We start from the raw sequence: 25,919 nt of genomic DNA, 5'->3' as shown, positions 1-25,919 counted from the left end.
GCTAGGGGCCAGGACTCCTGGGTTCTATCCCAGCTCTGTGGTTTCTGACAAGTCCCTTGCTCTCAGTGCCCCCCCCTGTACCATGGGGTGAGGACACCGACCGGGGCTGCATTTCACTCGCAGTTTACTCCTCTCCAGTGCAGGGGGGGGGGCAGGGCCAGGCCCCGGGTGCCAGCCAGGCTGCAGGCCCGGGGGGGTTTCGGGTGGAAAGTCCCTGGCACCGCAATGACGCCCACCCATGGGAGCTGGTGTCTCACTGACGCACAAACAGGCAGCGAGGCTGGGCCGGGGTTAGCGCCTCCGGGGCTCAGCCAGTGGCAGCGCGGTGCCGACCCGGCATCACCGGGCGCTGGGCAGAGTCGGGCCGAGAGGGCCGGGGAGCAGAGTGAGCTGGATGCGGCTGGGGCCCTGGGGCTGGGGGCTCAGAACCATCCCCGGGGAAGTGAAACCAGGTGAGGGGAAAGCAGGCGTCAGTCTGTCCCTCTGTCCACCCACAGGCGGACGGGGTGTGAACCGACGTGGAGCGTTAACCCTTTCTGGGTCGCGGGGCCGGAGAAACGTCTCCACTGGGCTGTGGGCAATTGCACGGGGACTTTCACGCTGACACCGGATTGACGGCCCTGGACTGCCAAGGCCCCATGGCCCGGCCCCGGCCCCCTAAGCCAGCCAGTCCCCTGCCCTGAGGCTGGATCCGAGCCCCCAGCCCCCAAAGGGCAGAGGCCCCGTGTCCCATCCCCGACCCCCTGAGCCAGCCAGTCCCTCCCTCCTCCCCGGCCCCTCAATGCAGCCCCAGCGTCCATGATAGCTCCATGATAGTTAAGCTGTGACACAGACTGTGGTTAGCACAGCGGCAGGCGGTGAATAGCGGGGGGCTGTAGAGGGGGGGCAGAAGCAGGGCCGGGATGATCTGTGTGGGGCGCTGGAGGGGAGACTCCACGGCAGGGGGGCCCTTGGCCAGCAGTAGGAGCAGCAGGCCAGGCTCTGAGTGACTCACACAGATTCACGCCTCGTCCTGTGTCCTCCCGCAGGGACAGCCCATGGGAGCAGCTGACAGGACGTCCCCACGGCCTCGTCTCCCGCTCTCGGGACGCCTCCCCCAGGATCCCGGAGCTCATTGCACCCGATAGCACTGGGGCCAATTCCCACCGCAGAAATGCAGCCACCTCTGGAGTGGGGCCTGGAAGCTGGGAAACAGAACATGGCACTTTGGGACAGGAAGTGACGGAGACACCAGTACCCAATGGGAGCAGTGGGGGGACGGGCCAGGGGAGCATTAATGGCCACATGGGGGCTTGGGCTGGGGTTGGAGTCTCCCCTGCAGCCCTGGGGCAGGTGACAGCGATAGAGCAGGGCTGGGCTGCAGGGAGGGGGAATGTGAGCACCCAGCCCACACATCGCCCCAGAGGTTGTGGGATCCCCCATAGCTGGGACCCCACAGGATGTGGGCTCTGACTGGGATGGGGCTCTGGTATCGCTGGTGAGTCTCTGGGGCCCTGGGGGGACGGCGCTTTGACTCCCTGGGGGGTTCGGACCCCTGGATAATAACTGCCTTGCCCCATCCCTGAGCTGCTCCCCTGCCCCATAGCCCAGCTCACTGACAGCCCGGCCCTGTCGCTGACCCCCAGGCCGGGGCGTCCGAGCTGCTTGGCTCCCCTCCTGCAGCTGCCTCTCCCCTGGGAAAGGGGCTTGGGGCTCCTGCTCCCCATGGCCTCCTCCCTGCTGCTCCCACCCCTGGGGAAGGAACCGGTCTGCACTGGGACTGGGAACCCACAGCCCCAGGAGTCACCCCACCCCAGAGCCCCCCTCTGGGGTCCTGCCCCCTCCCTCCAGTCAGATCCGGCCCTGCCCAGGCCCCTCCCCAGCACAACCCTGATCCCTGCAGCCGCTGAATGGCCCCACAGTGTGTCTGGGGAGTCCCCTCCCCCAGGGCAGCTGCTGTGTGCCCTGCGTCCCCTCCTCCCAGCCAGAGCCCAGAGCCCCCAGCCCTGTCCTGGCCCTGGGGGAGCAGTGAGCACAGAGCCAGTGGGGGCTGGGATGATTTATTAGGGTGCAGCAGTTCTAACAGCGCTGGCCTCGGTCCGGCTCACCCCAGGCTGCAGAGCAGCGTCCCCCAAAGCTTCCCCGAGGGCCGCGGGGTCAGTGAGAGGGAACATGGGGCTGGGCTGGGGCAGGGAAAGGGTTAACGCAGGAGGGGTCACCCCGGGGCCCGGCTGGGACTGAGGGGCAGTGTTGGTGTCATTAGGCATAAATCTAGGTAACTAGGCCTGAATGAACCAAAGTTACCCCATGCCCTTCCATGTTTAAACTTTAATCAACCTAACAGGCCAGCAACAGAGAATGAAATGTGTAGCATCCTGCTTAGTTATCAGTTGCAACACTGCTTAAACCGGTACCAAAAGGTGATAATGAGGCCTGCATGGGGCAAAATAAAAAATCAATAATGAGGCCTGCATGGGGCAAGATAACAAATCGAAGAAAATAAGACAAGATAACGGTTCAAAGAAGAGTTACTTGTAGTAAGAGGAGGCCCTAAGATATAAACCTTGGTATCAGAGGCCTGGTATGAGGCCTGAGGCCTAAACTAAAGTAATGGTCAAGACTTTGCTAACATAAAGCAAAGTGAAGCTGTGAGCCAGAGGCAGGCCCTGCTCACAGAAGCTGGCAAGGAAAGGGCTGATGCTGCAAGAAGATCAGTACCTTTTAGGTACGTAACATTCACATACTTGCACATTCCACACAGATAACAAGGAACAGGCTGGCCCATCCCAATGACAGGGGCAAAAGGGTAAAATGATGGATAGAGTTGTGTCATAGGTCTCACCCCCACTTGGAGCTGTTGGGTTCCAATGTGGGGACCTGCCTGGTTTCCCTCTAAACTAAAATCCTAGTTTAGATCTAGTAAAAGCTGCCACCACTCAATCAGGAAATGTGGATTGAGACACAGTCCTTCCCCAAAATCCTAGGGGATTCCAAGAGCCGCAAATCCATGGAGTTCTTACACCCAGGAGAACTAAACCATTCCCCTGCTTCCTCCCCTCCCTTTTCCTAGGAGAGACACCGGGATTTAACTATAGAGGGAATCCTCCCCCTCCCCTTTCCCTGAGAATCCACCCAAGGAAAGACCAACCAAGTCCTTAATAGAAAAGAATTTATTAAAGAATAAAAAAGAAAAGTCACTGTCTTTGTAACCAAATTGGAACAATACAGGGTCTAAACTTATCAATCTCTGGAGAGAATTCCCCCTCCTTTCTTTCTCAGTAAAAGCAATACAGTACAGACTTAAAGAAATTCTATAGCAAAACACAGAATTGCAAACACAGAAATAAAAGTATAAGAATACTAGTTCCTGGCTAATACTCACTAGCTTGAATAGAAGAATTTGTTGCAGAAACCTGGGAGGACTTGATTAAGATGTCTGGACTCTCTTAATACCCAAGAGAGACTCTCTAAGAAAACAAAGAACAGGAAAAAAAAACCTCCACAGGGATTTGAAAATATTTGGTCCCTGATTGGTCCTCTGGTCAGGTGTCCACAGGTACTGCTTGTTAACCCTTTACAGGTAGACAAAAACCTTAACCCTTAACTAACTGTTTATGACAAGTTGTTTTGATCGAACCAACATGTACAAGGTAAAAGGCGGCACCTAAATACGTAGAAAGGTTGAACCGTGCTGCGTAGAGGGGTGGCCCCTCAATACATCAGGTGTGATGTGTAACTTGTTTGTACCTGTGTATAAGATGCATCCCTGGGGCGGTGTCTTTGTCCAGCCGAGGGGGCAGTGGAACGTCCCGCCACTGAGCTGGGTCCATTGCCAAGAGGCACTTTCTCGTAGTATGCCCTGAGTTAGGCTAAGAAACCTACAGGGAACTGCCATTGTGTCCGAGTTCACAATAAACCTAGTCGACGTGACTTTGCATCTTACTGGACTCTGTGGTTATTGGGGGTTCTCGTCGGGTCTGCTGGGTCAGCTCTCTGCAGAGCTGGGGCAGCACACAGAGGGAACTCACACACGCAGCCGAGTGATATCAACAAGGAGAAAGCAGAGCACCACACCGGTACCGCTCTGACAACACTGGTGACCCCGACCGCTGATCTGGTGAGTAAGCGAACCTGCCATGGTAAGAATCGCAATCCAACATGGCAGCAAACCTCGTGCTAGGGAGCCCCCTGACCTCCTCCCTTTTGAGCCCCACGGAGTTTGATAACTCCTGGACCTGCCGGATTGCCAGTAAAGGGGGTCCATATGAATTTAAAAAAGAGAGTGGGGAAACATGAACTGGCATATGTAGAGTGACGGTACAGACCGAGGCTCTGAGAAATAGTAATAAAAGTAAAAAAGCAAGAATTTTGCAACTCCTGTCTATGGCAGTGAAATGGCTTAAGCAGCATGCTGGCATGCTGGCCAAGCAAGTAACAGTAACAAAGAAAGAGTTAAAAGAATCCAAAGAAGCTACACAGCCCTGGAATGCTCCCACCCCCCTTGCAGGGTGGCAAGCAGCCCAGAGACAACCAGTACAGGAACAGAGTGAAACACTGGAAACAGCTGTAAGGAACCTACAAAAAATACATGTGCCGTCCCCTGTTATAAATATTGGTGGTAAACAGCAGGCTTCAGGTAGCTACTCTCTGCCTGAAGAATGGGGACAGAAATGGAAAAAGGTGGCCCTAGTAAAATTAAAACATGAAACAGGGTCCACTGCATTGCAACCATCACCTTATGATAAAAGCCAGGTTCCAGTTAAACTTAAACCGGAACCTAGACTGGTGCCTGTCAGAACGGGACAAGTAAGTGTACGGAAGGAAAGAGTAGCAAACAATACTCTCATTGAATTGGTAAATCAAATGAAGGAAAAAATGGAACAGTTCACAGAGCACATTAGAAGACAGGAGCTGCGACTCGATTGCAGGGAGTGAATAAAAAGAATTTCAAAGTAAAAACTGAAATTAAGTGGGTTAACACCTAAAATTGATGCATTAACACATGGAGCTGCCCAGAAACATTTAATTGCAGCAAAAAAGGGCACTCTTACTATCCATTTGGCATGCACACAAAAGCAACAGACACTGTGGGAACAAATTCAGGTTTTACAAGAGCAGGTAACTACCCCCAATCTCCTCTCACAGCCAGGATAAAAACGAGTGGCGGAATTCCCAACTGTGCAGGTTCCCAATTGCTTTAACCCATGGAACCACACTCTGCGCTCATATCTGAAAATATAACCTTCTTTTTCATATATTTTTACATATCCAGGGGCGGCTCTACAAATTTGGCCGCCCCAAGCAGTCATGCCCGGGAGGCGCCCCGGAGCCGCGGGAGCAGCGGACCTCCCGTTGGCTTGACTGGTGAGGGTCCGCTGGTCGCGTGGCTCGGCTGGCCCTCCCGCTGCTGCGGGCGGTTCTCTGGTCCGGCTGCTCCGCTGGAGCTGCCGCCGACTGGCCGGCGGGAGGCGCAGCGGAGCCGCGGGACGAGCGTCCGCAGTCATGCCTGCGGCAGGTCCACTGCTCCCGGGGCTCCGGTGGACCTCCTGCAGGCATGACTGCGGCAATTCCGCTGGCCCAGCCTGCCGCCCCCCCTGGGAAAGGGCCGCCCCAGGCGGGTGCTTGCCCCGCAGGGCTCTGGAGCCGGCCCTGTACATACCGGTTACGTTTTGTCTTTATATGTTTTCTCAGTTTGCTAAATTTGTTGCTGCTGCTTGTACTTTCAAATACCTTGATATAGTTAATCTCTCTTGGCTCAGGTCTCGCTACCTTCCTCGGTTGCTCTTCACAAACCCCCTTACCCCCCCCTCCGCCTCGCCTCACTTCGGCTCTCTCTTTTTGTTTTAAAATTTAAAAGTTATAGTTTTTACAGAAACCTCCAAAATATAAAGCAATTGAAAACAGAACAAAACAAGAAACAAAAAGAAAACAAGGTAAAAAATTTTACTTTAAACAAATCCAGTAAATTAATTATTTTAACCCTTCAGGAATGCAACAGCTGCAATTATTCCTAACTTTCTTGAAGATATGGTTGCCAAGCAACAAAAATGCACTCTCTGCTAACCACTAACTAATATTTAAAACTTGGGCTTTTCTTATTTCCATATAGCAGAGTTTTAAAATAATGTTAAATATAAAGTAATGCAAATTTCCTTGTTACCAAATTAATATAATACATTTGGCAAATATTAATTTTTTTTATCAAATTTATGCTACAAGTTTTAAATAAGGTAATAACTTGTTTATTCAACTGTTTAACCCTTTTATATTTTATTTTTGGTTGTGTTATTTTGTATAGTTATGAATAAAATTTTGGTGCCATTTGTTTTTAAATTGTAAGTTTGTCCTGTATGTCATGTGTGTGTCTTATGTCTATGTTGTGTGTGTCACATGACTATTTTTTTTTATTAAATTATTTTTATTTTGTTGCAACAAAAGTCAATTTTATACCCTTTTAAAAATATATATGAGATGTGGTACCACACTATTTTAAAATCATGGTTGGGGTGTAATCATAGTATTATTAGCACCAATTTTTTGTGCAAAGTTCAAAAAGGTTTCAGTTACAAATATATGTACATATATTTTTGCCTCAACAAATAATGCAATTGCAAACAAAAACAATTCTCTTTTATCAATCACAGTTTTGTTTTTTAAGTTTTTTTTATTGTTATTCAAAGAAAAAATGTAAGGGGAAACCTCAACATTAAGGTAAAGATAATATTAACAAATGTTAATTTCTTGTTTGGGCTTTTTATAAACTTGTTTGCTCTTTTAAATATAGTTATAAGAATGTCATAACCAACATGTTTTAAAATAACAATTTATTCATAAAGCTAATCAAACAATTTCAACAGGTTTCCACATTTTCAACAGGTTTCCACCTTTGGCTCCCAAACATAACAGAGCATCATGAAAGTATACCCTCAAATACTCTCAAAGTATTTGCATGTATCTGTATTTAAAATTTGTTTTGGTTTAATTTTATAGTTGGTTTAGTTTTATATACTTTTCTTTTGTTATGTTATGTTAATGGGAACAATGGTTGATAAGGTTTGTGCTTCTAAACAGTTAACAAGAGTGAAGTTGGTATCACAAGCAAATTAACTCTAGAAAGCTTGTTAAAATTATGTTACTAACTCTTTTGCTGAAACAAAGTGTTCAGCAAGGGAAAGCAATATACCTTCTTATGGAAGACTGTAAGCATTTGTTTTAGCTGTTAAGCATTATATTTACTATGAAATATTAGTAATGCACCCCAAATAAAAAAGAATGTCTATACAACAATTGTAAAAGTATAGCTTGTGTTATAAAAGACTAGTCCCTATTACATTGTTCTTATTACATTGTAAACAAAGTAAGTTAAAACTGTATATTAAGTTTGGGTTATTGAAAACAAAAAACAACAACAACAACAACAAAACTTTATTGTTAACTAACAAAAGTTGTTTAAGTTGCATCCCACAGACCAAAGACACCAGAAAATATCACACCCTGAAGATGCCAGTTCATATCTGTATACAGTGAAGAAACCCCCAAGCATCAAGAAAAGAAAAATGAAGTGTTTTATAAATAAGAGACTGGTTAATTACACCTCTATCTACAATATATGGACAATTAATTTAACAATCAGCTAAAAACCACTAGCTGGACCAGAAAAACTGTCATTTAATTTCAACTTGGTTACTGTGTAAAAACAACTGTATTATTATTATTATTGCTGTACTACTGCATTGTACTGGGGGCTGTACAGGGATGGGCCCCGCGCTGGGCTCTGAGCTCAGCAGCGCTGGACCCCGGGGAGCCGCACACGGGCGTGGGGGCCTTTAAATTGTGCCCCCACTATCAGCCGGCGGCTCTGCAAAGGCTCCCGCGCCCCGCCAGCTGCAGCCGCCCGCAGGCCGGGGAGGCCGGGCCCAGCCCCGACCTGGCGGCTCGCGGCGCGGAACAGCTGGGGCCGGCCAGGGCAGGGGCGGGGCCGCGTGAGCACGTATGCAGATCTGCCCGCGAGCGGAGCATTGTGGGAACGGGAGCAGGCTGCCGAGCAGGGCCCCAATTGACCGTGCGGGGCTCGGCGGCGAGAAGGGTCCGAGCCCCGGGGCCTGTCGGGGCAGCTGGCGGCGGCGGGGCCGGTGTGGGCGGGGCCGGCGGTCGGTCCGGTCGGGCCCCACCGTGTGTTGAGAGTGAGGGGCGAGCGAGGGCGGGCGGCGGGCGGGCGGCAGGAGCTCATACTTACCTGGCAGGGGAGATACCATGATCACGAAGGTGGTTTTCCCAGGGTGAGGCTCATCCATTGCACTGCGGGTGTGCTGACCCCTGCGATTTCCCCAAATGCGGGAAACTCGACTGCATAATTTGTGGTAGTGGGGGACTGCGTTCGCGCTCTCCCCTGGCGCGGCTGGTGCAAAGACAGAACGAGGATTTTCTCTGTGAGCTTCGCTGAGAGCGCGATGGCAGGAGCACGTCGCTGCTTCTCCTTAGAGCTTCCGCTCTCGGCGCTTTTCTCTCTGTTTCTGCTTACGCGACGTAGCATTACGGTGAGTGGCAGGATTTTTGAGGCGAGGGGGCCGCTTCTTCCACGGCACTAGCCGGGACAGGCGCTGCTCTACGGTGCCTGGCTCTGGCTTCTGGGCTCCAGCTTGGGCACGCTGCGGGGCGGAGGGGGAGTGAGGCACTTTCTAGAGGAGGAGGAGAGGGCAGGGCCACGCAGAGCGGCGGCCTTATGGTGGGGGCAGCACCCCCCAATTGTCCGGCCCAGGGTGAGCGCCGGGCGCACGGGCAGGCTCGTGGGCAGAGGCAGCAGGAGGGGGAACTCGGGGGTGGGCGCGCCAGGGGCGGAGGAGCAGCAGGAGAGGGGAAGCGGGGCGCTCCAGGGGCAGAGGAAGCAGCGGGAGGGAACTCAGGGGGTGGGCGCTCCAGGGGTGGAGGGAGCAGCAGGAGGGGGAGATTTGGGGGGGGGCGCTCCAGGGGCGGAGGGAGCAGCAGGAGGGGGAGATTTGGGGGGGGGCGCTCCATGGGCGGAGGAAGCAGCAGGAGGGGGGGATGCGGGGGGGGGCTCTCCAGGGACGGGGGCTCAGGGGAAGCTCAGGAAGTGAGAGCCGGGCCCCGCAGGGGCACCCTATGGAGGGCAGATTTCTGGTGGGGGGGGCGGGGGTGAGGGAAGGTCCCTTATAGAGGTGGGGGCCACCAGCGCCCGCCCCCGCCCTCCCTGTCCGCTCTCGGACTCTGCTGCGCCTTTGGCCATGGAACAGCGCCACCTCGTGGCGGTTTGGGGGCGGGCGCTAGGCCGGGAGGAACCCGAGGGCGCTGCCGGGGCGCCCCAGCCGAGGGGAGGAGGGAGGCGCTGCGGGAGGGGGAAGGAGCCTGGGGGTGAACCTGGCGGGTTGGTGGGTGTGGTTGGGAGAAGAAACCAACAGTTTATTGGGTCGGGGGGGGGGATTGTTAGGGAGTTGAGGGGCCTCCCCTGTCCCCACTGTGATTAATTTCAGCAGGGGTGTTGTTAAGCTTAAGATGAACAACAGTATTGCCGGTGTTGGGCCTAATCAAATGAGCTTCGCAAAATCATCTTTAAACCCTTTGCAAAATTAAGCTGCAACTTGTGGTCAAAAGATGCCTACAACCAGCCAACATTTTCTGTGGACTCGTATATGGTCTAGCAGGCCATGCCCCCGGGGACGGCTTATTGAAACCACCTTTGGAACTTGTGGTTCAAAAACACTGCACCAAAAATCTGATTCCTATGTGGGTTTGATGGGCGAGGCCCCATCGAGATCACCTCACCCACAATCAAGCCACTAACCCAGCGGAGACGGTGGGCTATCGAAGGGAGCTCTCTCCTTGAGCATCGTTTATAAACTAAAACAATAATTGGCTACAAACAAAGGAAACTGAAATTATACAGCCGTTACGCTGGGATTTCCTACCGTTAGTGTTTGACTTTGCAACCTTTTAACCTGATTTTGGTTGCCCTGCTTCAAAGCGCGGCGGGCAGATGAGATTCAATGTGTAGAACCTCGCAGGGGGGGGGGGTGTGTCTTGGTCTAAGAAGTTATTCTCTTTGATCGGTCTGACCCGCACCCCCTGAACCGAGGAAACCTGAGCTGCACCGACTATCTGCACCTGGCCAATGCAAAGAGCGGTCGGCTAAAGGGTAACGTATTCTCGGCCGGGTAAGGTTTTAAAGTCGAGTAGTCTGGCTGCATGGAGTATAAGGTAATGGAGAAGTCTGGGTTGCTCAAGCTTTTTTGATCTCAAGTTGTACTGATACTATAGTATTAAAAAATGGAGTGTCGGGATAATTTGATCTCGGATTATATTAATGCTGCAGTATTAAACATAGTAATAAAAGTTTACTTGTACTTGTGCTTGTCTTCTGTGTTGCATTTCTAGCTGTAAGTCATTCAAAGCCTTTCTTGAGGAATAATCAGTAGTTTTCATTTCTTTATACGGACACCACTGAGCCTCATTACATCTGTGTTGGGTGGTGGGAAGCAGCGATCACCCAGAGCCCCATTTGGGCCTTGACGTGTGTCCCCTTCTTCCCATATCTCTGTACCCATGTGGCCCAAAGTCCGTCCCCATCCCACCCCATCAGCCTCTGGCTCTAGGCATCTGACTCAAACCTTCCCCCGATCCTATAAACGATCCCTAGTCTCTGGGAGAAACAGGCACAGAGCCTGCTCCCTACGCTATAAAACAGTGGTAATTTTCTCAAGGGGGGAGGAATGGAAATGTTTTTCCTGAGGGGGACACTGATGAGAGAGCGACTGACCCCAAACCCTCTTAGGGGCAGGGCCCGATTCCGGGGAATCGGGGGAGTCGACTGAAGCCGGCCCTGAGTGCTGAGAGAATGTGGAATTGGTCAATGCTACTCCTGTCTGATGCGACAACGCACGGGGTCAGATGCCATCTGGTGGTTGAGGGACATCTACACAGAACACATCACTGGGCATTGGCAATACCGGGGGGGGGGCGTGATCTGGAATGCTGATGAGAAGCACGGCAAGGAAAGGTTTCAGTGTGGTAGCTGTGTTAGTCTGTATCACCAAAAAAACCCGAGGCGTCCTTGTGGCACCTTAGAGACTAACACATTCATTTAGGGATAAGCTTTCATGGGCTAAAACCCACTTCATCCAATGCATGGAGTGAAAAATACAGTAGGACGTGTGATAGACCCAGGCCAGTTGGGTACAGCAGAATAGCAGAAGGCAGATACACTGGCCACTGGATTAACAGTTTTCTGTTCCCTGACTGACCAGAGCAGGGACTGCTCCAGGCTAACGAGAACACCTGACTCTAATTAACCTGCAAATAGTCAGGTGAGGCCATTCAGTTAATGTGACCACCTGACTCTAATTAAGGCCCTGCTGATACTATAAAAAGGGCTCACTCCAGTCAGACAGGGGAGCCAGAGGAGAGGAAGTGCGGCTGAAGGGCCGGTTACTGAAGACACCCTCAAACCATCGTTAAGGGAGCCCTAAGGTGAGGGTGAAGAAGGGAGAAGCAGGAGAGCTGTGGGGAAGTGGCCCAGGGAAATGTAGCAACTCTGGCAGTGAAAGGTTGGCTGCCAACAACTGCTGCCATTAGGGTCCCTGGGCTGGAACCTGGAGTAGAGGGTGGGCCCGGGTTCCCCCCAACCCACCACTACAGGAACAGGTCCCGGGAGGGGAAGTCAGGTCCCTGTCAGGACAGGAGGCTGAACAGAGACTGTGGGAGTTTTCTCACCAACCTCCTTGCAGCCTATGATGAAAAGGGCTCAGTAGACTGTAACCCTGGCCCCAGAGAGAGAAGGGCTACGGGGAGGGTCACAGTGAGCCACTGAGGCAGCGTAAACCGCCTAGAAGCGCAGGTCCCACGGGAGCAAGGTCCGAGCTCTGCCACACAGGATATATATAAATACACAGAACATGAAAAGATGGGGGTTGCCTTGCCAACACTTAACGAGACAAACCAATTCAAGTGGGCTATTAGCAGCAGGAGGGACGATCACTTTTGTAGTGGTAATTGGGATGGCCCATTCCAAAAAAATTGGTAAGGCAACCCCCATCTTTTAATGTTCTCTGTATATATATGTACCTTCCTACTGTATTTTCCACTGCAGGCATCCGATGAAATGGGTTTTAGCCCACGAAAGTTTATACCAGGGGTCGGCACCTTTCAGAAGTGGTGTGCTGAGTCTTCATTTATTCACTCTAATTTAAGGTCTCGCGTGCCAGTGATACATTTTAACGTTTTTAGAAGGTCTCTTTCTATAAGTCTATAATATATAACTAAACTATTGTTGTATGTAAAGCAAATAAGGTTTTTAAAATGTTTAAGAAGCTTCATTTACAATTAAATTAAAATGCAGAGCCCCCTGGACTGGTGGCCAGGACCTGGGCAGCGTGAGTGCCACTGAAAATCAGCTCATGTGCCACCTTTGGCACGTGTGCCATAGATTGCCAGCCCCTGGAAGCCTTATGCCCAAATCAATTTGTTAGTCTCTAAGGTGCCACAAGTTCTCCTGGTCTTTTTACAGTAAGGAAAGTAACTAAAATACTTCCCTGATAAACTGTATTTTCTAAGTGGACACGTGACCCTAATTCTCAGTTACTGAGGGACACGCTCCACTCATTGATATATTTTGCTCTCTGTAGAACTCTTCATGAGCGATGTACCGGAGTATTCGCATTCTAAACTGGACTGTTCAATTTATTCACCCAAATGTGGGTTATTGCTGATTATGTTCTGTGTGTATCATGTGAGTTCTTAAAACAAACTTTGTATTGTGGATGATCTAATCCGACGTACGGCTACGCTGTTCTCAGCCTATGTATTACATCATTATTTTAACATTAGCTTTAATAATGTTTTACAATCTGTCTGGTAAGTTTAATATCTGATAGGTTCTCTAGCTGAGAGCTTTATATTAAACGGATTTTTTTAAACAGGGAGACAGAATAGGAGCTTGTTCCATCCACTCCGCGCAGCAGCCTGGGTTAAAAAGAAGAGGAAAAAGGGTTGTCACTGTTAGTTTTTAACATGACTCTGCGTTACTCTGCGTTGTTCTCCTAATGTGTTTTTCAGTGTATGGGGGCTGCTTCCCCCTTCTACTTTATGGCTGTTTGCAGGTCACTTCAGTGGCTGGTTATTCGTTTCCAAGCAGGTGCCCACCCCGCTCTCATCAGGGCACCTCCAGACGTGTGTGGTTTGGGGTCAGTCGCTCTCTCATCAGTGTCCCCCTCAGGACAAACATTTCCATCCCTCCCCCCTTGAGAGAATTGCCACAGGTTCAGCGTAGGGAGCAGGCTCTGTACCTGTTTTCCCCAGAGACTAGGGACCGTGTATAGGATCAGGCGGAAGGTTTGAGTCAGATGCCTAGAGCCAGAGGCTGATGGGGGGGGGGGCTTCGGGCCACACCGGGACAGGGGAGGACCCCCAGCCAGGGCTGCCGGGGGGGAGGGGGCAAGTGGGGCGATTTGCCCCTGGCCCCACAAGGCCCCCCCCTGAGAATACAATGTTCTATAGTATTGCAATTTTTTTTATGGAAGGGGCCCCCCAAATTGCTTTGCCCCAGGCCCCCTGAATCCTCTGGGTGCCCCCCCCCAAGAAACTGTTCGGTTCTTCTCCACCCACACCCACCAGCCCGCCAGGCTTCACCCCAGGCCCCGTCCCCCTCCCGCAGGGCCTCCCGTCGCCCCTCGGCTGGGGCGCCCCGGCAGCGCCGCCTAGAGTCAGCGAGGCCCTCGGGCTCCCTCCCGGCCTAGCGCCCGCCCCCAACCCGCCACGAGGTGGCGCTGTTCCACGGACACAGGCGCAGAGCCCGGGAGCGGACCGGGAGGGCGGGGGTGGGGGCGGGCGCTGGTGGCCCCCACCTCCTTTAGGGACCTTCCGTCACCCCAGCCCCCACCCCGCCACCAGAAACCTGCCCTCCATGGGGTGCCCTGCAGGGCCGCTCCCAATTCCTGAGCTTCCCTGAGCCCCGTCCTGGAGCGCCCCCGCATCCCCCTCCTGCTGCCCTCCGCCTCTGGAGCGCCCCCACATCCCCCTTCCTGCTGCTCCCTCCGCCCCTGGAGCGCCCCCATTCCCTACCCTCCTGCTGCTCCCTCTGCCCACGAGCCTGCCCGTGGGCCCGGCGCTCACCCTGGGCCGGACAATGGGGGGGGGGTAACTGCCGCCCCCCCCCCCGCCCTGTGGCCGCCGTTCTCTGTGCAGACCCTGCACCGCGGCTCAGTTGCAGACCCGCAGCCAGGCACCGGGTGCAGCGGCTGCTCTGGCTGGTGCCGTGGCGGGAGCGGGCCCCCCCGCCACTGGCCGCCAGCACATCGGGAGGGAGACGAAGAAAAGCGAGGAGGGAAAATATTTCAGGAGAAAAGAGCGACGTGCCCGCGGGTCTGTAACTAGGAGACAAGCGCTAGCGCGTAACGCGGCGAATCTCCTGATTGTGTCTTTGCACCGGCTGAGCCAGAGGAGACCCCGGACCCCGCCCTCGGGCCGCCGTCCTGCGCGCAGACTCTGCCCCGGCCTCCTCCCCCGGGAAGTGCCCCCGCACCCCCCCAGGCCCCGCAGCGCGGCCCGGCTGGAGACCTGAAGGCAGAGCCAGGCAGCCTGGGGCAGCGGCTGTTCCGGCGCGTGTCGTGGGGTGGAGGCCCCCTCCCTTTAATAACCCCCCGTCTCCTACCACTAGTTACCAGCCATAAAGCTAAGTCGTAAAAAGAGAAAACCGCGCACAGCAAAAGTCCCAGGGAAAATGAGCGACGTGCACCCTGATACCGCACCGGGGAGAACCCTCGTTCTGTCTTTGCACCACGGAGGCCAGGGGAGAGCGCGAACGCAGTCCCCCACTACCACAAATTATGCAGTCGAGTTTCCCGCATTTGGGGAAATCGCAGGGGTCAGCACACCCGCAGTGCAATGGATGAGCCTCACCCTGGGAAAACCACCTTCGTGATCATGGTATCTCCCCTGCCAGGTAAGTATGAGCTCCTGCCGCCCGCCCGCCGCCCGCCCTCGCTCGCCCCACACTCTCAACACACGGTGGGGCCCGACTCGGACCGACCGCCGGCCCCGCCCACACCGGCCCCGCCCGCCGCCAGCTGCCCCGACAGTCCCCGGGCTCGGACCCTTCTCGCCGCCGAGCCCCGCACGGTCAACAGGGGCCCTGCTCGGCAGCCTGCTCCCGGTCCCACAATGCTCCGCTCGCGGGGAGATCTGCAGACGTGCTCACGCGGCCCCGCCCCTGCCCTGGCCGGCCCCAGCTGTTCCGCGCCGCGCGCCCCCGCCAGGTCCCGGGGCTGGGCCCGGCCTCCCCGGCCTGCGGGCGGCTGCAGCTGGCGGGGGCGCGGGAGCCTTTGTAGAGCCGCCGGCTGATAGTGGGGGGGGGGACAATTTAAAGCCCCCCCCACCCCCGGGTGCGGCTGCCCCGGGGTCCCGCGCGGCGGAGCGCCGAGCCCAGCGCCGGGCCCATCTCCTGTACAGCCCCTTGCACACGCCCGGGTGTGACACATACACCCCCCCCCGGCAGGGTCTGTGGGGCCCTTGTGCCCAGCGCGGGGGTCTGTGTGTGTGTGTGTGTGTGTGTGTGTGGTTAGCACACATACAGATCCCCATCTCCTGGCACTGAAGTGTGTGTGTGTGTGTGTGTGTGTGTGTGTGTGTGTGTGTGTGTGTGTCCCCCATCTCCTGGCACTGAAGGCTCCAAGAGCACTTGCTGGATGCTGCCAGCCAGAAGCTGGGCCTGGCCGACCGGGGCTGGGTCCCTGGATAATCGCCCTGATCTGTTCATTCCCTGCGAGGTGCCTGGCACCGGCAGTGTCGGCAGACAGGACACGGGGCTAGCGGGACCCTTGGTCGGACCCAGTGTGGCTATTCCTAGGATTGTTGGTATTTTTCTACCCTGGAAAGAACTGTTGTGATCCACCCCATGCAGCGTGGGGCACTGCCCCCCGCCCCCAGCCCCAGTGCTGGCTGGTACCGGTACCTGGGCTTGGAACAGACGAGATTTTTTATCGGTAAATGTCAGTAAAGGTTGATTCTTCCCCCGCCCACCCCACCCCCGTGCTGGGATGCTGCAGGCTGGGAGCTGTGAACTGGCTGCACTGGGGGGAGATGGGAAATAGCTGAGGAGCATCAGACGGGTTTGTCCTGCGTGTCAGATGCCCCCCGGGAGGGAGAGGGGTGCCCCCGATTGCCATAGGCGCCGACTTATATGGGGCTCTGGGGCTTTAGCCCCATGAATAAATCCCAAGCAGGGCTCTGCCACCAGTTTTCTCCCCTGCTTGAGCGCCCCCGCGCTGCCGCCGCGCCAGGGCTGCCCAGAGCCCTTTAAATCCCAGCCGCGGCCGGGAATCAGAGGGCTCTGGGCTGCCTGCTGCAGCGGGAAGCCCAGAGCCCTCTGATTCCCAGCTGCGGCTGGGATTTAAAAGGCTCTGGGCTCCCCGCGTTTGCAGGCAGCCCAGAGCCCTTTAAATCCCAGCCGCGGCTGGGATTTAAAAGGCTCTGCGCTCCCAGTGCAGGCAGCCCAGAACCCTTTAAATCCCAGCCGCGGCAGGGAATCAGAGGGCTCTGGGCTGCCTGCTGCAGCGGGAAGCCCAGAGCCCTCTGATTCCCGGCCGCGGCTGGGATTTAAAAGGCTCTGGGCTGCCCGCCGCAGCAGGCAGCCCAGAGCCCTCTGATTCCCGGCGGCGGCTGGGATTTAAAAGGCTCTGGGCTGCCCTGGCGGCGGGCGGCAGCGGCGGGGGGGCGCTCCAAGCAGGGGAGAAAAAACATTGGTGGGGCAGAGCCCCTGCTTGGGATTTATTCCCGGCCGCGGCTGGGATTTAAAAGGGTCTCAGCTCCCCCCGGTTGCAGGCAGCCCAGAGCCCTTTAAATCCCAGCAGCGGCTGAGATTTAAAGGGTTCTGGGCTCCCCGCCGCAGCGGGCAGCCCAGAGCCCTCTGATTCCCGGCCCCGGCTGGGATTTAAAAGGCTCTGGGCTCCCTGCGGTTGCAGGCAGCCCAGAGTCCTCTGACTCCCAGCCGGGCTGGGATTTAAAGGCTCTGGGATCCCGCGGCTGCCAGCAGCCCAGAGCCCTTTGAATCCCAGCCTCGGTCCGCTGATGGCCCCCTCCCCAGACCCCAGCCCCAACTGCCCCCCAGAACCTCCACCCCCTATCTCCGCCCCACTGGTCCTTGTTCCCCAATTACCCCCTCCCGAGACCCCTGCCCCTAACTGCCCCTCGGGACCTCAGCCCCGATCGAAGCCTCCCTTCTCCTTGTCCCCAACTGCCCCTCCTGAGACCCCACCCAACTTCCCCAGGACCGCACCCCCTACCTGTCCCCTGATAAACCTCTTAGACTCCCATGCCTCTCCAATTGCTGCCTGTCCCCTGACTGCCCCATCGAACCTCAGCCCCATCCAAATACCCCTGCTCCTTGTCCCTTAACTGCCACCCGGAACTCCCTACCTCTTCTCCAACCCCCAAACTGCTTACTGTGCCACTCAGACCAGCGTATCTGGCTCCATGCAGCTCCAGACAGTTGCTGCCATGCTCCCCCGTGGAGCCCACAGCCCTCTCCCACCCCCAGCACCTGCCTTCCAGATTTGAACACCTCAAAATTCAGGAGTGCTCAAGCTCGGTTTGGGCAGCTTTTACTTCATTTCTCCCAAATCAGTTTCCCCTGCAAGGTGCCAACTGAAGGTGTTGGAGAACAGAGAGATCAGGTGGCCTCCTAATGCCTGGAAAAGAGACAAAGGCCGGAGGAGGGAGTGTCAGTGCCTGTGTGGACTTCTGGGAAGTGCATGGTGTGGAAGGGGATGCTGTGATGCTTTGGAACATCTCCATACAAAGCCAGTCAGGACTCTGGGGGAGCCTCCTCTCTCGGAGCAGACTGTCTCCAGGGCAAGAAGCTTACACCTTCCTGGGTCTGACCTCGGAGCATTCAGCCCTTCCACACCATGCACTTTCCAAAGTGAGTCTGCCCAGGCTGGTCCTGGGGCAACCAGAGGTCGCTGCACCCCAACTCTGCAGTCAGATGTGACTCTCAGCCAGACAGTAAAACAGAAGGTTTATTAGATGACGGGAACACAGTTTAAACAGAGCTTGTTGGTACAGAAAACAGAACCCCTCTGCCAGGTCCATCTTGCGGGGTGGGGAACCCAGAACCAAGTTCTGGGTCTCTCCCAATTTCCCCAGCCAGCTCCAAACTGACACTCCCTCCTCTGGCCTCTGTGTCTCTTCTGGACAAGGAGGCCACCTGATCTCTTTGTCCCCAACACCTTCAGTTGGCATCTTGCAGGGGAAACTGAGGCACCCACACAGTATTCAGAGAAAATATTAAGAACATTCCCACTTCATCACAACAGATGCAACAAAATATAATACTGTATATTGAAGTAGGCAAGTGCTGCTTCTGACTTTCCACTTTTAATTGACCCTTGTAATCTTGTGGCACTGACGCGTTGTAGCTTCATTTTATATCGGCTTACAGGGCGGGAGCGGGGGGGCACCACCATTTTGGGCCCCACCAAAAATTATACAAACCTGCCGCCTATGCTGATTGCTGAGGGCCTGAGCTGTGAAGGGAAGGGGTGGGGCAGCCCCCAGGCTGGGCCTGGAGCCGGGCCAGGCCCCATGGCTGAGGGCTGAGGGGGAAGAGCAGTCCTCCAGCCCACCCCACAGCTCCTGGGTGGGGAGAGCAGGCACTGAAACGGACCCCACCCCAGCACCCCCAGCCCAGCAGGGGCGTCTCCAGGGGCTTCACAGCCTTTCTCTGGAGAAGAGGGGTGCAATGGGGCTCCCATGGGGCAGAGGCTCCCTATGGCCAGGGCAGTGACCCGGCTGGGATCCCTGGTGGTTTTCTGCTCCGGGCGCCCCCTCGGCACCGTGAGGTCACAGGCCCTGAAGGAGTCGCCCCACGGCTGAGTTACTGACGCCTCCCCCAGGCCTCCCCGGCTCAGCCCCCCCCCCCCCACCGCGCTGGCTCGGGAGTCTCCTGCTCGGCACACGCCCAGGGCTCCCCAGCCGCCCACGGCCCAGCGGGGTCCTGCCCAGCCTCTGTGCCCCCGGCCCCTGCACAGGGACCCCAGCACCCACCCACCAGCTGCTCCAGCACCCACCCAGCCACCCTTGGCACCTCTTCAGCTCCCTTCCCTGCCCTCCAGAGAGCTGGGGGCTCGGGGTGAGTGGGGGCCGGGGCCCAGGGGGATTGTGGTGATGGGGGAACAGGCAGCCGGGGGCCCTGTCCCCGCTCACGGCTTGGCAGGCCAGTGGGGGACACAGAGACAGTGGCTGGGGTGGGTCTACGCGCCCCTGGCTGTGCCCGAGTGTAGACGCTGCCTGCGGGGAGGGAAGGGGTGTTTCAGTCAATGGCAGAGCGAGGGCTCTCGGGGTGCCCACGGGGGTGGGGTGAGTGATTGTTCCCCCACCCCAAACACCAGCTCCCCCTCCTGGCCCCCTGCAATGCAGGGCATCGCCCCCCATGCCAGCCCTGTCTGTCTCTCCCCTGGGGGGCAGGAGGGGGTGGGGCCGGGCTCTGGGACACCCCCTCCTGAGCCAGGGGCGGGATCGATGGGGAGACCCGGGTGCTGACTCTGCACAAAGGGCCCGTCTCCGCCTGCCCCGCGCCCCCAGCCCTGCCCCGAGCGCACTAGCAGGGGCCGCAGCCCCGGGTGTGCGACGCCGTGTAGCCGGGCCCAGTCTGTCCCGCTCCCCTCCCGGCAGCGGGGGCGGGTCCATTGGCTCTCCCCGCCCCCCCGGGGGTTGGGCTTCCTGGGTCAGCGCCGCTGCTGCGTCCGCGCCCCGCCCGCTGCTGCTCCCGGCCCGGGCGGGGGGAGCCCGGGGGCCGCGCTGGGCTGGAGCCGCCCCTGGACCGGGCAGCGCCGAGCTCCGCCGGGGGAGGGAGCTGCTGCGCCGGGCCGGCAGGTGCGGGAGGGGCCGGGCCGGGCCGAGCCGGGCGGGGGGGTGTGTGTGGGACGGGTGGAGGTGTGGGGGGGCTGAAAGGGGGGCGGGGAAGGCGCAGACCCCCACCCAGCTATGGAGAAGGACCAGCAGGCAGGGGGGTGACTAAGATCTGAACATCCCAGAGCCCCCCCCATGCCCCCACTGCCCTGGGGGTCTGGAGTGGGGCCAGTGAGACCCCAGGGACTGTGGTACCCCCTGGGGTGGTATCCCCTCCCTGCCCCCAGGTCACCCCGGGCCCATCCCGCCCGGTATCCTGCCCCCTCCCTGCCCCCCAGTCAGCCCCATGGGGCCCATCCCGCCCGGTATCCTGCCCCCCGGGTCAGGCCCCGTCCCCCGGAGCAGGCCGGGGCTGGGTTCAAGTCATGGGCCGTTCCCTGTAGCCGATATTCTCCTGCCGCGTCCCCAGCCCTGATCTCGCCTGTCCCGGCCCCCGAGCAGGATTTCTGATCCCTGGGCCGGACGCTCTCCCGGATGGAGCGAGGGGCAGAGCCGGGGGTCCCGGGTCCCCGGGGCGCTGAGGAGACCCCGAGAGACGCCCGCACAGGTGAGGAGTCGCTTAAACCAGCTCAGAAATTCCCCCCCGGCTTCCTGGGGCCTTTAAATCCTGGGCAGTAACAGAAGGGGCTTTATGGCCCGTCAGGGGCTGCCCCGGCCCCCTGCCTTTCCCCAACCCCATTGTATGTTTGTAAGTGTTTTTCTCTGCCCTGCCCCCGTGTGAGAGACCCGCACACCACAACGGGCAGCCGATTGTGCAGGGGCCGCGGCGACGCCGACTGGGCAGATGCTGCCGCGGGCGCGAAGAAAACGGGCTGGGGACACGGTTAGGAAATGCGGTTCCTTCGCTCATCCGGCCGGGACTCCCGCCCGGTGGGGCCCTGCAGCCAGCGCGGGCAGGGAGGGGATTTCAGGCTTCGGGGAGTAAATGCGGCTGGGGGGTTAATTCTGTATTGAGAGCAAAGCAGCTCATCAGATCAGATTAAACCCCAGGCCGCCGTCCCCCTCCACACGCACGTGCACAGAGGTGTGTTTACGTGCATAGTGCAGGGCAGTGGGACACGGACTCACACGCAGTGTCTCACGTGGTGAGTGTGTGCGCACGAAATCTCCCCACACAACCAATATCTACCACCTTACGCTCCGTTCTTTGTTGGATCTTATGACCTGGTTCCCAGCCCCGCCGCCTCCTTTCCCATTTCCGTGCCTCGGTTTCCCTGTTGTTAGGCAGATCCTGCACCGTGACCCATCTTTGCACAGTGCCTTGCGACCTCCAGAGGAACAGCGGCTCCGGAGCAGTCACAGAATCACTGCAGAGGCCTCGCGTCCTCCCCAGGCCTCAGCCCAGGGTTTGACCTCACCACGTTCCTTGCTTTCTCGTTTTGTACCTTATGGAGAACAATAACGTTTTGTGTGACGTGAGCATTAGCCCGGCCTGAGCTCAGGAGCCCATTGTGCTCGGAGCCGGACATACGCCTAGCGAGAGACAGTCCCTGCCCCGGGGACCCGGCCGCGTGAACGGCCAGCGAGAGGAGGGGGGTGAGAGCAAACAGAAGCCCAGGGAGAGGACGTAGCAGCCGGTGGCGGAGCCGGGAATAGAGCCCGGGACTCCAAAGGTGGAGGAGTGACTTGATCGTGGGGTTTCAGTCCCTGGGAGGGGGAAGGTCGCAGCTACTAAAGGGATCTCTGTCCGGGTCCGTTCTGGCCGTAGGCTCTGTGAGTCTGACCCACCAGACCACGCTGCCCCTCCGCACCCCTCACACCGGTACTTCCCCTGGGGTGACGCCTGGGGGTCGCTAGGACACTGACTAGTCACCCAGCGTCTCTGTCCGGCTGTGCCTGGTACCTGGCAGCGCGGTCGCTTTCATGGATCGCTCCCACACCCGCCCCGCCGACGTCCTGGGACTTGCGGGGGCGTTTTCTACGTACGGTACATTTCGAAAGCGCTGACATCTGCGCGTGAAGCTGAACCGCGGGGACTCCTGCAGCGCTCCAGTTAGGGGTGCGGGGACCCTGGTAGCCACTCGCTGCAGCAAAGGAGACGGGTCCAGTCCCATCCCTAGACCCTGCACTATCCGTCCATCCACCCCTGGATCCTAGTGTGTCCAATCGACCCCCGAACCCTGGGAATAGCCCCAAGTGCTCCCTCCGCTGGTGCTCAGGGCCCCTGCAGGCCCTCAGAGTGAAATCGACCTGACTCTTGTCAGTGTCACAGCAGCCCTGAAAACGGCCAGTGTCTTCTCAATTTCCTGCTGCTGGGGATCTCTGAGCAGCACCAGAGCTGCCTGTCTGCAGACTCAGGAAGGCAGTGCGGCCTCATCTGGCTCCCTACAAAACCAAGGGCCAGAAATGAGAGCTTGAATCCTGTGGGAGTTCCCAGCCTGGGGCCTCTCCTCCCACCAGGGGCAGTCACAGCAGCCAGGGGGTTTTTTACACCTCGGGTTTGTTCCCCTTAGCTGAGGAGTCCAGCGCAGGCAGTGACGGGTGTCTGGATTCTCTCTTTCTTCCAGCGCGTGGGAACGAGGAGGAGGCGACTCAGCCCGGGGTGGCGAATGAGACGCTGCCAGGAGGATCTGGAGGGGACGTTTCCCGGAGTCTGGAGCCGAGGAGCCCCACGGAGGAGAGTGGGGGTGAATACGCTCCCCGCGGGGGCGACACAATGGACCTGAGCGAAGCCATGGCCCGGCCAGGGCGACTCTACACCTGCCCGGAGTGCGGGAAAAGCTTCTCGCAGAGCTCGCACTTCATCCGGCACCAGACGGTGCACACGGGGGAGCGGCCCTACCAGTGCGCGGACTGCGGGAAGAGCTACCGGCAGAACTCGGACCTGGTGAGCCACCGCCGGCTCCACACGGGCGAAGAGCCCTTCCACTGCGCCGAGTGCGGCAAGCGCTTCCGCCAGAGCTCAGAGCTCATCATCCACCAGCGCAGCCACACGGCCGAGGCCCCCTACCCGTGCCCCGAGTGCGGGAAGCGCTTCCGCCGCAGCTCGCACCGCCTGGCCCACCAGCGCACCCACACCGCCGAGCGGCCCTGCAAGTGCCCCGACTGCGGCAAGGGCTTCCGCACCAACTCGGACGTGGCGCAGCACCGGCGCACCCACACGGGCGAGCGCCCCCACCAGTGCCCGGACTGCGGCGAGCGCTTCAGCGTGCGCTCCACGCTGGTCAACCACCGGCGGGTGCACACGGCCGAGCGGCCCTTCGCCTGCGCCGAGTGCGGCAAGCGCTTCACCCAGAGCTCCACCCTCAACCGGCACCGGCGCATCCACGTGGGCGAGCGGCCCTACCGCTGCCTGGAGTGCGGCAAGAGCTTCAACCGCAGCTCCAACCTGCTGACCCACCAGGTGCTGCACACGGGCGAGCGCCCCTTCCGCTGCCCCCGCTGCCCCAAGAGCTTCAACCAGCGCGCCAACCTGCTGACCCACCAGCGCACCCACACGGGCGAGCGGCCCCACCAGTGCCCCGGCTGCGGCAAGCGCTTCAGCCAGAGAGCCAACCTGCTGGTGCACCAGCGGCTGCACGCGGGGGATTGACCCCGGCCGGCCTCGGGGGCGCTCTAGCCAGCCGCCCGCTCGCTGGCGTCAGGCGTGGCCAATTGGGGACTCCTCCGGCTCGGCAGCCCCGGCAGCCCCGACCAGCTCTTCCGTCCGCCAGCCCGGCACAGGGGGACGGAGCGAATGGGCCAAAGGTGTTAACGTAACCCAGCCGCTGTCCACCGTTACCGTGTTAAACCCGGGCCGGGGCGGGGTGCAGAGACCGCCGCCCGCTCAGCCCAGGGCACACGCCGTCAGAGCCTGGGAACCGTTTCATAACGACGCAGCACGGGAGGCCGAGCCGGTAAAGCCTTTGCAGTGTGAAGTACGAAGCCACCAGGCCTTCCCGGTCGCAGCGTCCGCGGTCCCGCCGGAGAGAGGAAAGGCCCTTTGAGCGTCGCCTGGGTGCATCAGAGCTGGCAGTGACGGGACAGGAGGGAGCGGAGACGGGCTGGAGCCCAACGGCCGATCCTGTTCAGCCCAGGCGTTGGCTGGGCTTTGGCTGGAGCTGGGGGAGGCGGCCGTGTCCTGTGGGTCCCGCTCTCTGGCCCGGCCTGGGTGGACGTTTCTCAGGGTCGAGATCCCGGGGGCCGGGGGGTGGCAGCCAGGATGGGGAAACTCGCTCCAGGAGACCCATGTGGTGGTTTGGTTTTTCCCCCCAAAGTCTCTTTCTTTAAGGCCCCGCGAAGGGGCGGGAGGGGGAGGGGGTGGCCCGGCCCAGCCCCTCATCGTTATGTTCATCAATTAAATGTATTTCCATACGGACAAACTTCGTTAAGTGACTTCGTTCCCCCGTTTTCTTATTTATGAAGTTCAGATCTTAACACGCCCAGTCCCAGGGCCGTAGCAATCGGCCTCTTCGGTTCAGCTAATTCAGGTGCGGGCTGGGTTTTGTCACCTGCCTGTGACATCCGAGAGTCAGGATAACCTGACGGCGTTTTCGTGGTTACTTCCCAGGCAGGCCGACGTTATAAACCCAATTGTCCCATCAGGTCCCTGGGCTAATGACCTGACCCCCCCCCCCCCAGAAATCCCTTGGCCGGGGGCTGCAGGGGCTCTGTCCCGTACCCCGTCATTCCCAACAATTACAGCGGGACCCCGCGTATCCGATTGAACCGGGACCGGGGCCAGAAATCCGGATCATCAGGAGAATGGGCGAAGAGCTCTCCAGCCGCTGTTTGAAGACGTGGGGTTGCCTTTAAACTCACTGGCCCGTCCCAGAACAGCATTGAATCTCCCCCCTTCTTGCCTGCGTAACAGACCATGCAGACCCGCAGTTCTTGCAAACCGGGTTTTGTTCGTTTGTTACCAGGAAAGCCGAGGTGAGTTTTAAACAGTCGTACGGGTATCGAGCGTTTGTACCCTCCTCACCCTGTAACCCTGAACGGCACAGGGACCGTCGCAAAGTCTGGTCAGCGTCTCCCAAGGCACCATCGCTGGTAGCCGGTTTACACAACGTCACAAACAGAGCGATTCTAAAGAAATGCAAAACTGATCATCGTTACCAGGCATTAAAACGTGGCCCCCTCCTTAGTTACAGCTCCACGAACCGTCACGTCTTTCCTGCCCTGCCTTCTCGCCCGTCTCCCGTCCCTGCCGTCCGCCCAGTTCTTCACGTGCTCCGTCCCCGCCCTTGAGACCTGCTTCTCGCTGACCCAGGCTGTCACTGGCCGGGCAGTCCCACTGGAACGGGACGAGCGCCAGACACGTTGGCCCAGACCCCGAAATCTATTTACTTATTTCATTGTTGGTATTTTTGTTACTGTCCCTGGAGTCTGGCCCTTGACGCCACCTGGACCGAGAAATTTGGACTTTGGCAAAGTCCGACGACTGCCCCGGCTATGTAGAGATTAACTCAGCACGGACGTGGCCCCGAATTCCCCCGTCCTCACCCTACGCGGGGACCAAGAACTCCCCCATGGGGGAGGCTCATGGCATGGGACAGGGACTGACCGGAATGACTGTAACCCAAGGGGTGTGCGGTGTGGCTCCAGCTCACGGGAGTCAGAGCGACTCCCGCCCGGAGGAGACAGGACGGACGTTTCAATCCCAGTTCAGGAGAGACGTGTGACGATCTGCTAAGCAGGGGGTACGGCTCCCATCAGCCCCCCCCCTCCTCCTGCCTTTCCCATCAGCTCCCGCTCCCAGCCGCACTCCAAGCCAGGTCAGGGGAAAGGTGCTGAGCTGGGGGGGCTGGGCTCTGGCTGGGGGCCGGGAGCCGCAGGGCAGCTGGAGCGAAGCCCAGGGACGGTGCCAGGGCCGCGCGGGGAACAGGCTGCCGGGGGGTCCCAGCTGGGGCAGGTCTGCGGGGGACTCAGGGAGCAGCAGAGACCCGGAGCCGGGGGCCCCAGGAGAGAGACTCCCCGAGCCGGGCCCAGAAACCCACAGACACCAATTGGCTGGGCTGGCGTCCAGGCTGGAGCGGCCACCCCTGGCACGCAGCTGACAGGCCCCGACTCTCCACTGGGCCACCCCAGGGCCCTGAACCGGAGCC

The 25,919-nt window shown here is 58.0% G+C and overlaps 1 protein-coding gene and 2 non-coding genes across 3 annotated transcripts; 2 read left to right on the top strand and 1 right to left on the bottom strand.

The window, feature by feature from the left end:
• Positions 1 to 8,207: 8,207 nt before the first annotated feature.
• Positions 8,208 to 8,371, top strand: LOC120393330. The gene has a single exon (XR_005591996.1). It is a non-coding gene; the product is annotated as a U1 spliceosomal RNA (small nuclear RNA).
• A 6,402-nt stretch (positions 8,372 to 14,773) lies between these two features.
• Positions 14,774 to 14,937, bottom strand: LOC120393329. The gene has a single exon (XR_005591995.1). It is a non-coding gene; the product is annotated as a U1 spliceosomal RNA (small nuclear RNA).
• Positions 14,938 to 19,766: 4,829 nt separating this feature from the next.
• Positions 19,767 to 24,108, top strand: LOC120393294 (zinc finger protein 436-like). The gene is made up of 3 exons (XM_039517822.1): positions 19,767 to 19,857; positions 21,118 to 21,239; positions 22,401 to 24,108. The coding sequence occupies exon 3, from the start codon at positions 22,550 to 22,552 to the stop codon at positions 23,423 to 23,425; it is 876 nt and encodes a 291-aa protein (XP_039373756.1). The 5' UTR covers positions 19,767 to 19,857; positions 21,118 to 21,239; positions 22,401 to 22,549; the 3' UTR covers positions 23,426 to 24,108.
• Positions 24,109 to 25,919: the final 1,811 nt, after the last annotated feature.

The sequence above is a fragment of the Mauremys reevesii genome, unplaced genomic scaffold (genome assembly GCF_016161935.1).
Source record: "Mauremys reevesii isolate NIE-2019 unplaced genomic scaffold, ASM1616193v1 Contig18, whole genome shotgun sequence".
In the NCBI taxonomy this organism is placed as follows: domain Eukaryota; kingdom Metazoa; phylum Chordata; order Testudines; family Geoemydidae; genus Mauremys; species Mauremys reevesii.
The sequence above is the reverse complement of the archived record's forward strand: the minus strand, read 5'-3'. Positions and strand labels throughout refer to the sequence as shown.